Source organism: Chanos chanos, chromosome 10, assembly GCF_902362185.1.
Source record: "Chanos chanos chromosome 10, fChaCha1.1, whole genome shotgun sequence".
In the NCBI taxonomy this organism is placed as follows: Eukaryota; Metazoa; Chordata; class Actinopteri; order Gonorynchiformes; family Chanidae; genus Chanos; species Chanos chanos.
In genome coordinates, this window is record NC_044504.1 from 30,714,889 (window position 1) to 30,727,064 (window position 12,176).

General features: G+C 41.6%; 1 protein-coding gene across 1 annotated transcript in view; it reads left to right on the forward strand.

The window, feature by feature from the left end:
- Positions 1 to 12,176, forward strand: part of lrp1bb (low density lipoprotein receptor-related protein 1Bb) — a 205,316-nt gene that overhangs the window by 114,321 nt on the left and 78,819 nt on the right. The window contains exons 18-26 of the mRNA XM_030785828.1: positions 77 to 157; positions 773 to 943; positions 3,634 to 3,813; positions 4,788 to 4,988; positions 7,603 to 7,848; positions 8,091 to 8,288; positions 8,791 to 8,995; positions 10,238 to 10,402; positions 11,366 to 11,610. Of these exons, the coding sequence (XP_030641688.1) occupies positions 77 to 157; positions 773 to 943; positions 3,634 to 3,813; positions 4,788 to 4,988; positions 7,603 to 7,848; positions 8,091 to 8,288; positions 8,791 to 8,995; positions 10,238 to 10,402; positions 11,366 to 11,610 (1,692 nt within the window). The remainder of the gene's footprint in view (positions 1 to 76; positions 158 to 772; positions 944 to 3,633; positions 3,814 to 4,787; positions 4,989 to 7,602; positions 7,849 to 8,090; positions 8,289 to 8,790; positions 8,996 to 10,237; positions 10,403 to 11,365; positions 11,611 to 12,176) is intronic.

Here is a 12,176-nt window from a genome sequence, read left to right on the forward strand (position 1 = left end):
TGTTGATAAATTTGTATAGGCGTTCTGACTGTCTTTGTAGTTTTGTGGTTCTCAGTTTCCTTATGTCTGTCTACAGCTTTCCCAACATGTGATTCTCTCGCACAATTCAGCTGTGCCAATGGGAGATGCATCAGCATGAACTGGCGTTGTGATTCAGGTAAGCACACTGTAAGGAACCTGAATCATGTGTAGGTACAGTTTGTAGTATCAACTATACCCCATTCAAACCTTTCCCAAATGTTTTTATACATGCTATCAGTCAACAGGTCTTCACATTTCTCCCTTGTACAAAGTACAATTGTGTCTTTTTTGTCGTTGCTGTTGTTGTTGTTGTATATCATTTTAAAGTAGTAGATGTGTTCTTAAGAATTCATTGTCCCTAACTGATCACATGTGATACTACTGATGCTACTGATATGATATTCAAGTCAGTTAATCTGGGAGTTCATGTCACTTATATAATTGTGTTTTATCCACACTTTTGTACACTTATGTTGGTACTTCTTTTTGGACTTGTCCTAATGGAACAAGTTGCACAGTAGCTGCACTGTCACCCTTTTAGGTCTCAACTCCTCTCATTTGTGAGCGCTTACAGTGCTTTCTCGCTCTTCAACTCAAGATGCTTTTTAAGCGCCTCTAACAGCTGTGGTCAGTGCAAGGTCAGCTCAGCGGAAAGAGGCAATAAAACCCTGGAGGTGGCTGAGCACTGTAATTGTAACGGTGTCTGCAGAAGTCTCACTGGTCCCCTGATCTCAGTATACTGCATTTGCAGATGATGACTGTGGGGATGGCAGTGATGAAGTGGGCTGCATCCGCTCCTGCTCTGACACCCAATTCCGATGCACCAATGGCCGATGCATCCCAGACCACTGGGCCTGTGATGGAGACAATGACTGTGGAGACTTCAGTGATGAGAATGTGACCTGTGTTGGTGCAATACCTGGTGAGCAAAAAGTAGGACTGACTCAACTTGTAGGTATTCAGGTGCATAGGTATGAATAAACCATTAGCAATTAGGGTATTACTTTTTTAAGATTAACTGGGAAATAGGTCTGTAAGTAATACCAACACATCCATCCTACTTAACAGTTTTTTTTTAAACCTCTATGTGCAAAAAAGATTAATACATTAATAAGATTAATAAGACTGATGTTATTTCCCCATATGTAGAGCATATATCCAACAAGGCTAATTATTAAACCATACATAAAGACCCAAAAGATAGCGATCGAGTCAAAGACAATCATAATTGGCAGAGTGCAATGTAGCCAATGTGGGGTTTATATGTTGGAAACTTTCTCTCTCTTTTCTCACACTCGGCAGTTCCAATCTTATCTTTGCCCAGTAGAGAATGCCTCTACAGATTTGAATCTTTTAATCTGTTGTAATTACCTCTGAATGCTGAACTGGAGCCCTCAGATGCATTCACGTCACTTGCTTGTCTCAGTAATGAAGGAGCCATTTATCAAAGCATCTCCTAACGGAGATCGTCAGCTTCCAAAACTCTCAGATGGGCTGTCCGACTCCCTATCTCCTACACTGGAGCACTCCTCACAGGGTAACCTGCGTATCTGAATACACAATGGAACAGTACATGGCCCTTATTTAAGAAAGGACTCAAGCAAAGAGTTTGCCTTCACAGGTCATTTTGTTTAGAATGTATATAAAAACATTACTATTGTATTGGGCTGCATATTAGCTTGATTCCGAGGGTAGTTTGTACTCTCAGTACAAGGGGAGCTTACGGAACACCTGTGGTTTTAAAAAATGCAGTACAAATGAGGCATGGAGTACTTGTCTGTATGAAAAAGAGGCTTTGTCAACTGAGTAAATGCCCTCCTCCCCTCAAAAAAAAAAGAAAAAAAGAGCAAGGAACATGTACCATGTGAGCTTGTGCAACGTGCAAGATATCATGCAAGATGAGAGGACTGCAAAGATTTTCAGTGGCAGCCTAAGAGACTCAGCATCGATAAAGAGCATGTGTTAGGTGCTGAAGGGGTGGATGAAACATGTCAACAAGACTGCCCTCCCAGGTAAATTCAAGGCATGGATCTACCAGCATGGTATTTTACTGAGGATCCTATGGCCACTGCCCTGCTATGAGTTTCCAATTTCTATCATTTGAGACCTCAGGAGGAGAGTAAATTGCTACCTAGGATGGCTTGGTATGCCAAGGAGTTTGGTATGCCCCTCAACGGCAATACCTGCAAGCTGAGGCTCGCAGAGGTCCATCAAAGAGGAGTTCAAAATCTTGCGTGCAAGGGAGGTGCTGCAATATAGATAGTCAAGTGACCATGAAGTCTCTGGGGCAACAGTGACAATTAAGACTGGCATGAACTGTAGAGTGGAGGATGCAGTGGACAAGTTGGAGTCACAACTATGCCACGGAGTCTTGGTGGGGATAACAACCAGAGGAAGGGTGGGAGTAGGATCCTACCCTCTGTGAGAGGGCCTGGGGAAGGGAGTGGAGGCAGTTGGTCCAAAATGAGGTGAGAGTAGTCATTGAGGAGGAGAGGTCCAGCAGAGCAGTGGGGATAAGGCAGGAAGGTGTCTGGACAAAATAGGAGCGTGTAGCAGAGAGGAAGTCATATGGACTGACTTTTAGTGGGGAAAACAACACTGCTTTGAGTTTTTCTGATGTCTTCATAGCACTTTTAGGACCTGGCAGAAATAGCAAGTATACCCCCCATGCTATAAAATGGGGACCCACAGACACATCCCAAGCTGCTATCCAAAGGCTCTGGAGGAAGATTGGAACGACTGATGACATGACCAAGTGCTCAAGACCATTGTGAAGGCCATGTGTAGTTCTATCAGCAGCAACCGAGTGTCTGCTTTTTGCTGGAGAACAAAACCCACGGAGCAGTTCATCACATTTATCAGAGCTAGAGAGGAACAGAGGTCCTCACCTCATGTAGCTGTGGGGTTTCTCAACAACACACAGGGCTGGCAGTTGATTGCAGACTTGGACTGGCAACTCAAGTCTCTCCAGCATATAAGCAGGCCATGCTCCAACCTGACACTATCCTGAAGTCATCAAAGTTTATCGTCTTGCTGAACCTAACAGAGCCATGAGAAGAAAGCATGTAGGAGGTCTGCGATTGGAAGGAGAAGAATGAAGGCTTGGTTAGCAACTGACACTGACAAGGCTGGAGGGCCAGGTGCTTGCCGGTGGAGGTTGGATGCAGAGGCTTGACAGGGCAGTCCCTCTGCAAGGCTCGCCAGGTGGGGTATGAAGGTCATCTATAACAACACAGAGTCTGCAGAGAAAGCCTCCAGATGGCTCTGAACCAAGAGAGGGGATTTGTGGGATTTTGCTGCTAGCTTACAAGCTGAGGCTTGATCAACCTCAGCTGGGTCACCTGGATGAGGGTGTCTGATGTTGAAAGACCCGAAACACCTGAGGACCTTGAGTCACAGCACCAATGATGTGCCCTAGGGTGGAATCAGAAGATATTCCAGTGCAGCTGCAAATGCTAAATTAAAATAATGCAGGATGATAGGGGTAAAAGGCAGATTGAAAGTGTGTGTTCTTTTTAAGTAAAATTTCTCTTTAATTTATCACAAACAAGTTGTTGGTGAGTATTCCCACGACCATGATGACGTCCAAGTGTGTTGGCTTTTATCTTGCAGCATTGCCTCCAATAGAATGTGGAGGGGAGGAGTTTCACTGTCGCGCCGATGGGACCTGTATCCCTGAGCGCTGGCGCTGTGATGGCGACAAAGACTGCGAGGACGGAAGTGATGAGACCAACTGTATGGGTACCAGAAGAATGTGTGACCCTTCGGCCAAATTTACCTGCAGAGAGTCAGGTTTGTGTCAGCTTCCTGCAGACACAATCAGTAAGGGTATCAGTAACTGACTCAGCAGCATACATTGCTTTGCATATGTGATACTGTTGATGTTGCGGGCAGAAACGCTTAATTTGTGACTTAGGATCAAAACCATTAATTGCTCTTATCACATGATGACTGTTTTGGAATTTCCATAATTACATAATGACGTTTTATAGTTCTCTGCTAAGCTTTTGCATACACTGATTCTTGTTTTTGCTGTCTTGTGGTATGTTAAATCTCTCTAAAAGTCTTTCTTGAACCAATGTCTTTTTTGAAGAATATCTTTTGTTTAATTTGTAACCTATCACTAGTTCTTAACCAGTACTAAAGATACACTTAATCAGTTAGATAGACTTGGTCACTTTCCTGTTGCATAGGCCTAAAGCCAATTTCTGATAAGCAAGTCATGAATTCACAATCTCTTGAAAGATTTCACTTACTTTTGTTGTTTTGTTTCTTTTGCATTTTGATGCTGATCCTTCACCCTGTCAAGGCCACTGTTAGACAGTCTCTTTGTTGAAGCTCCTAAACAGACAGAAGAATGCTCGCTTGTTTTTCAGTCTTCTAATTAGGAGACATAACTAACAAAACTGTGCCCTACAGTCATCACACGCATGTCCCCACACATGATTATCAGTAAGGTTATCCCTCTGTGGTTTATTATTTTAACGTATGTTTTTATTAAGGAAGTATAAAGAGATTACCATTAATTCTAAATGCCAAATGAAAATCAACAGGCTTGTTTTGTTTTTGTCATCTATTTATCTACACCTTGCAGCGGCACACCCTTTCTTTCTCTGTCAATATTATACACCCTTTTTTCACACCCTGTTCACACCTTTCTATAGTGTTATAGTTATAGTGTTATTTTCTGTGTGAATATCAGTTCACCTGCTAGCATGCACACATCTTGGTGCAATCTGAGACTCAGCTGTGAATTGCGTCTCTAGGGAAGTGCATCAGCAAGAGTTGGGTGTGTGATGGCGACGTTGACTGTGAGGACCGCTCAGATGAGGAATCCTGTGAATCCTCCCTCTGTAAGCCACCCAAGCAGCCTTGTGCCAATGACATGTCCATGTGCTTGTCCCCTGAAAAGATCTGTGATGGGAAGAGCGACTGTGCTGACCAATCAGATGAGGGTCCTTTCTGTGGTGAGTATGTTAGGCAAACCACTGAGTGTGACTAAACACAGAGTGTTTTTCAGTTGCATTATGGCTTCTGCTGATGGTCTGTGACATCGGGGTTATTGCCCTGTGCCACTCAATGGTTTTTCTTACAATGTTCTTTTACTTTTGAGTCCCCAGCTACAAAACACAAAGGTGGCTGAGTGTCTTTATGTCTGACTGCCTGGGAACATTTATACCCTATATATTTAGGTGTGAAAATAAATAAATGTTATTTTGTAGTTTCACCTTATTTCATAAGCATTTTCACATGTCCGCAGAATCCGGTTCGCATTTTGTCCGAAGTTGCCCTTTCACACATGTAGCACACAACAGGAGGCTGTCAGTGTCAGACGAGTTCTCACCCACTCAAAATACTCTGTTTGGTTTAGGCGAGGGGTGGCACCCGGGTAGACCATGCAGGAGGCCGGATGTGACACAAAAATTACGCTGCGAAAATTACAGTGTTTTGTTTACAACACATCAAAAAATGGCGAACGAGGCAACCGACTTTTGTCTGACGATTTCAGCGTCGGTCCTTACAAAAGTTCCTGAATCTCGTTGTCTTTCTAGTTAGACATTTCCGTTGGCGTATTCGCGTAAATGACGCTTCTGTTTTCCTCCAGTCTCGTGCCAGTGGCATGTTAGAAATGGCATCAACACGCCCACTTGCTCGCCGTGCATTCTCTGGACTTTAATTTGCTCTGTTTGCACATGGACTCAGTCGAACATACAACGGACTTTGTACTAGGGGGCTGGTAGAATAAAGTCTGTTTAGGATCCAATCTGACTGATGCAGATATTTGTATTCATACATACAGCCCCTCTGGTTAGAGTCTAGATCATTTTAGGGTTGCGGTGCATGTGTTAAAGGGGCTTTAGTAATCATTCCACTATCCTTGACAGCACTTAGTAGGTATAGGGCAGGGGTTTGTGCATCATAAGATTATTATGTTGTGTTGTTGTTGTTGCTATTATTGTTGTTGTTTGTTTCTTGGTTTGTTTTCTGTGAAGAAAACACTTTGTCATCCAGTGTCACTAGGAAAGCAGCACAATAAAAGGACAATGCATCCATCCTGTTGTATACAAAACAATGCTCAAAGCAATCTACCTCCCTCAACAAGTCAATGTTTATTCTGTTCACCTCTGTTTGGAAGCACAGACCCTGGAGATAGTTTTTATAGCAGTGCTACATTTCCCTTGAGGACTGTTTTCATTCTTTAGTACTCTATATCCTTGAAAGAGTGTAATGGAACACCAACATATGTTCTCTCTGTGAGACTACTGTAGATGAGGGGAAATATAAAGAATAAGCTGACTAAAATTGCGTTTGAGAAACCAGTTTGCTTGATGTACAGTTGCAAAGCAGGGGGTCTAGTGTGAATTATAATCCTTTCAAATGGAGGCAAGGCAAACATTTCAGTCCATTTTGGCACAGTACCCAAAGAAACGCGTGGGAGTCTCAGCCTGGAGGTTGAGGAATATGCGTGATATCCACTCTGAAAAAGGAGCCTGCGTTGCACAGGCACCTCATAGCCAATTAGATCGTAGAGCAGGACCTTGAGGGGCTGATTGATTCGTGCCAGCACAGCATGGCTCCTTCACTGGCTGTAACCTTTTGGAGGAGGCTGCCCTGCTCCTCCACAAAGACCTGAAGGGCCCCTGTGGAGAAAATTCAATTCTTTCTTGTCAATGCACAGGGGCTCATCTTAATCACTGGAAGCAAAAGGACCTTGGAGTACTATCATTGTCGGCAATTTTTCATCTTCTTCTTCCTCTTCTTCTTCTTCTTCTTCTTCTTCTTCTTCTTCTTCTTCTTCTTCTTCTCCTCCTTCTTCTTCTTCTTCTTCTTCTTCTTCTTCTTCTTCTTCTTCTTCTTCTTCTTCTCCCTGTCCTTTAACTAAACCTTTCTTAACTATTTTTTTTCTAGACCTCCATTTCTCTAACAAGGCAAAGATGCCTTCAGGAGGAAAGAAAATATATTTTTCTCCTTCACAATGAAAGATGAATATAAGCATTAAAGAGAAGAGAAGCGAGTTTCTTGTCTAATCTCAGAGAGATACCGCAATAGACTCTGTTTCTATAATGTTCAAAGCTTTGAAAGGTACAAAGATATCTCCCACACGGTCATTCTGTTTGAGTTCAACTGTTAAGTTAGCCCTTGTCTATAATTCAGCATCACACCTCTTCAGTGTCTTGATAACAAGAATATCTGTCCAATAATATGTGAAGTTATTGAATTTCTCGATTGCCACACCTGTCTGCTAATGTTAATTAGCCAGGAGTGATGAGCGTAAATGCATTTATGCCTGTGCTAATGGAAAGACAGAGAAACACTTTATGTTCTATTCTACTACATTTTTTCTTTCAGTTTTCTGTTATAAAGGCCATTAATTCATAATATTAAATCCCCCACTCCTGCACACATGAGAAATGCAATGACGTAAATGGTAAATATCACTGATTTGTTGTTGTTGTTTATCTTTTTCTTTGTATGTTCCCTTGTTTCTTTCAAGTTCAGTTGTGTTTCAGATATTATTTTAAGTATTATAAGAAGCCGTTCCTCAAGTGTTAACCCTGAATTTCATTTTTCTCTTCCTAGAGAAATGTTTGCAGGGTAACGGAGGTTGCAGTCATGAGTGCGTGGTGGTACCTGGTAAAGGTGCGGTGTGTTACTGTCCCACGGGTCTGCATCTTGGTACGGACAACAGGACATGTGAGGCAGTCGACTATTGCACAAGACATCTGAAATGCAGCCAAACATGCGAGCAATACAAGACCACTGTGAAATGCTCCTGCTACCCTGGATGGAGACTTGAGCCAGATGGAGAGAGCTGCTACAGTACAGGTAAACAACATATTAATGAATATATTGGTGTGATGCTGGCAAGCATCACAGATACATTTAATCACGTGCACATTTTTGTTAGTGGATGAATGCTTTACATTTAGTAACTTGGACAATATCTACTGGTGGGAGCTTAAATAACACAATGTAACTGTTTAAAAATGTTATATAAAAGAAAAATCAAAGCAGATTTTCCATTAATTTCCATTGGCTTCTTACTTTGACTCTTTGCCCTATGCCAGACCCTTTTGATGCGTTCATTATCTTCTCCATCCGACATGAGATCAGACGAATAGATCTTCACAAGCGTGACTATAGTCTACTTGTACCAGGCTTGAGAAACACCATTGCTCTCGATTTCCACTTCAGTCTCAGCCTGCTCTACTGGACGGACGTGGTGGAAGATAAGATCTACAGGGGGAAGCTCTCAGACACTGGAGGTACTGTATCTGCTCCATCCAGGAGTAGGGATAAATGAGCTCAGGGTCATACTTCTCCTCCACCATTAGAACACAACGCGTTTTCTCTGAGCCCAGCCATATACTGTAACTTTTAAAGAAATTAATTGCACTCTGCTGTGTCAGAGGAGCTTGGTGCATCTCTGGGTGACTATTTAACATTGTTCGTTGCTAATGCTTTGAGCAAACCCACCAGTGCAAAGGCCCTAAGTGCCAGAATCCATTTCCATCATGGTTGTCTTGAATCTTTTTCTTATGTCAAAAAAGTGTTACATGGTTGAGAATAAATGGATATAGTTGGAGTGTAGGAGACCTCGGAGGCCTTTTATTGTTTAACTGTCAGTCTGTTTTTCCTCATAACTGGTAAGGAGGAGACCATTTTTCAGATAAACGCACATACCAAGCACAGAACATTAGTGCGATTTTGGAGACGCATTTAATTCCATCATTCCTATGCAGATGTTTAATGGTGTCCATTTTGCAGGTGTTACTGGCATTGAGGTGGTTGTTCAGCATGGCCTGGCCACTCCAGAAGGCTTAGCTGTGGATTGGATCGCAGGAAATCTTTACTGGATTGACAGCAACCTGGACCAGATTGAAGTGGCAAAACTCAATGGAGATATGCGGACCACGCTGATTGCCGGTGGCATGGAGCATCCTCGAGCCCTCGCACTTGATCCAGGCCAAGGGTATGCATTAGATCAATTTAAGTTTCTATCTTAAAGTAGGTGCCCTGAAATATTAACAGCATGCTCTACATCTTGACGCACGCACCACAAATATTTCATTTTAACATTTATATCACCCATCACGTGTTAGACAACTTGTTTGGTTGTCATCAATTACTAATGACTTGTGTGTCGAGGATGACATGCTGCGCCTCCGTGTTTACTTCTTTCTCTACAGCTCTCCATTTATTCTGTTTCTTTCTTAACCTCACTCTTTGCTTAGTGCTGCTGGAACTCTTCAGTCTCCAGTGTCTCAAGGCACCATATAGAGATAATGCTTAAAAAATGACAACATAAGCTGAGAATAGTCAATTTCTGTTCTCAGCAGCATTCAGGGAAAATGCTCATTGGCATTGTAAATGAATAGGGAACACTCCCATGGCTTATGTTGCCCATCCAAAAGAGCAGAAATAATTTCTGCAGAGTGCCACAGGCGACCCCTGAGAGAATACATTGCAGTATCTCTGCTTGCAAGACAGAGCAAATGTTGGCACACTTTTAGATGACACTGGAAACTCTTTTGCTGGATCCTGATTTGCTCACTCTGATTGATAATCTGAAATCAATTTCACAGAGAAGCAGTGGCACTTCTTAAAATGATTTAAATTCATGTGTTTGGACAGAGATTGCAAATAAAAAGGATTAAATAACATCCATACATTTTTCTTGAAGGACTAACACTATAATGTCTCACTCCTGTTTTGCCTCGCTAACATGGCTGTAGTAAGACTTTTCAGTTGGCTTTGGTTGCTGTACATTCTGCTCTGGATAGATATTCCATTAATGTAATTAGCAGTTGCTCTACACACTTAGATGAATGGACTATTGATTCAAGTGCTTGATCCAATGAGTAAAAATATTGACCAAGATGAAAGTACCTCGTATTAGTAGTATTTCAGCCCTATTTGCTTATTATTGAATCCTTAGCACCTGGTTTGTCTTGCTCTGTCTCAAGAGACAGAGGGGTATTGACTTTACACAGACTGAGTAGCATAATGTTTTGGCATGCTTATGGATGGGTGTCAGTATTATGCTTTGTTTTTGGAGCTATACATTTTAACCTGAACAGTGAGATGTAATCTGTCCTTATGGACAAGCAAGCGTACAGGGGGCATGGCAGAACAAACGTCAGTTTTGTATAGCCCTGAAACTGTAACACGGCTCATGAATTTTTTTGTGTGTCCCTGGCTTCCTTCTCTGTAGGATACTTTTCTGGACAGACTGGGATGCTACTTTCCCTCGGATAGAGGCTGCTTCCATGAGCGGTGGAGGGAGGCATGTGGTCTTTAAGGACATGGAAATAGGAGCATGGCCAAATGGACTTACCCTAGACCATCTGGAGAAAAGGATAGTGTGGACAGATGCTCGGTAGGCAAATACATTTATTCTTTCTTTTTTCATGGCCTGTAGATAGATCATTTTGAATGGTATGGTCTTGATTTACATGAAAACGTGGTCCGTGATAATTTTAAGTAATGCACCAGTTATTGGCAGAGGTGTGTTTTACACTCACTGATAGCGCCAATATATAGAAGGATATTTTTATTACTCGCTCTTCCTCAAGACGCACATGTGCAATGGGTGGTCCACATCATTGAATTGTGAGGATAAATCTCTTTACCCTCACTTTTCTGCTCAAAACATGAGTGTTCCATTAAACATGATTTTGACTTTGTTTTGTTTTTTCCTCTTTTTTTTGTTTGTTTGTTTGTTTTGTTTTGTTTTTGTTTTTTATTTTTTTTTGTTTTGTTTTGTTTTGCTTTGTTTTAAAATGTCACTAAAACTTTAAGGAGAATCAAAGATATATTTTAAAACAACTTGCATTAATTGTGATTGATCAACACTGTAAAGATCTTTGTTTGCTACATCACATATGTAAATTTCACTCTGTTCTACTGTTCTACTCTGTGGCTCCTGTATTTCCACATTGTTGACCATGGATAAACAGAGATGCTGTTAATCAAATGCTATGCAAAAGCAGATTCAGTTTGCATATGAATACTGTGGTTCACTAATGAAACTCCGACTCTCTCTGAATTGTGATTAGAGAGTTATAGCTGCAAAATTACTTTTAATCTTTCAAACACATTCCTTTTTGCACTCACTTCTAAAGGAAACAGATGCATTAAGGAATAGAAATGGATTTCCTATGCCTCCTTTCATCTCCCTTGCTCTTGTTTTGCAATCACTTGACTGACACGACGATAAATGTGACTCCCCGGGGGATATTTATCATCTGTGTCAACAGTTGTCAACAATCGCTGTGCTTCACTGGTATGGCAGAAGAGAAAAAATATCAGCTTCACTTATTCTTGGTTGTCCTCCCCACAGCTCAGATGCCATCTATTCAGCTTTGTACGACGGCACAGGGGTCATCGAGATCCTGAGGGGCCATGAATACCTGTCACACCCCTTCGCTGTATCGCTCTTTGGGGGAAGTGTTTACTGGACTGACTGGAGGACCAACACCTTAGCCAGGGCAAACAAGTGGACCGGCAGCAATGTGACTGTGATCCAAAAGACCAGTGCTCAGCCATTTGACCTGCAGGTTTACCATCCCAGCAGACAACCTCAGGGTAACTATGCTAAACCACTTCATGACTGAAAGATGTTGCTGTATTTTAACATAATTTCATATTATTGAACTGAAATAAAATGTATTAATGTTATTACATGGCAATAGTGATAATTGTTTTAAATGCTAAATAATCTATCAGACTCAGCCCGATATCACTAGCTCTAATTTGCAAATTGCTTTTGCTTTTTTACGGTTTTGTCCAATTTTACTTGTCCATTGTCCAGAATTCAGAACCAGCTCTGGTTGTATGAAAAAAATAGGTTTTTACATGTTTTGTCAGTCCTCACAATTCATAGACTTGTGTCAAAAAGGTACCAAATTTCACTGTTGCATGAAGAGTGGGTGCAGGTGTGCAGTGGCTCCAGCTAATTGGAAATTATTTAGCTTGAAAATGTCAAAGGATTTCTATCAAAAACATGGTTTTATAGCACCCAACAGGTAATGGACCGACAGCTCAGTCAACATCTACAGCAGAGTGAGACATAATTTTGTAATCATTAGAAAGCTCATAAGATTCCTTTCTGCTGCATATAAATGAGTTTTGGGTGTTCATAGAGTATGTCA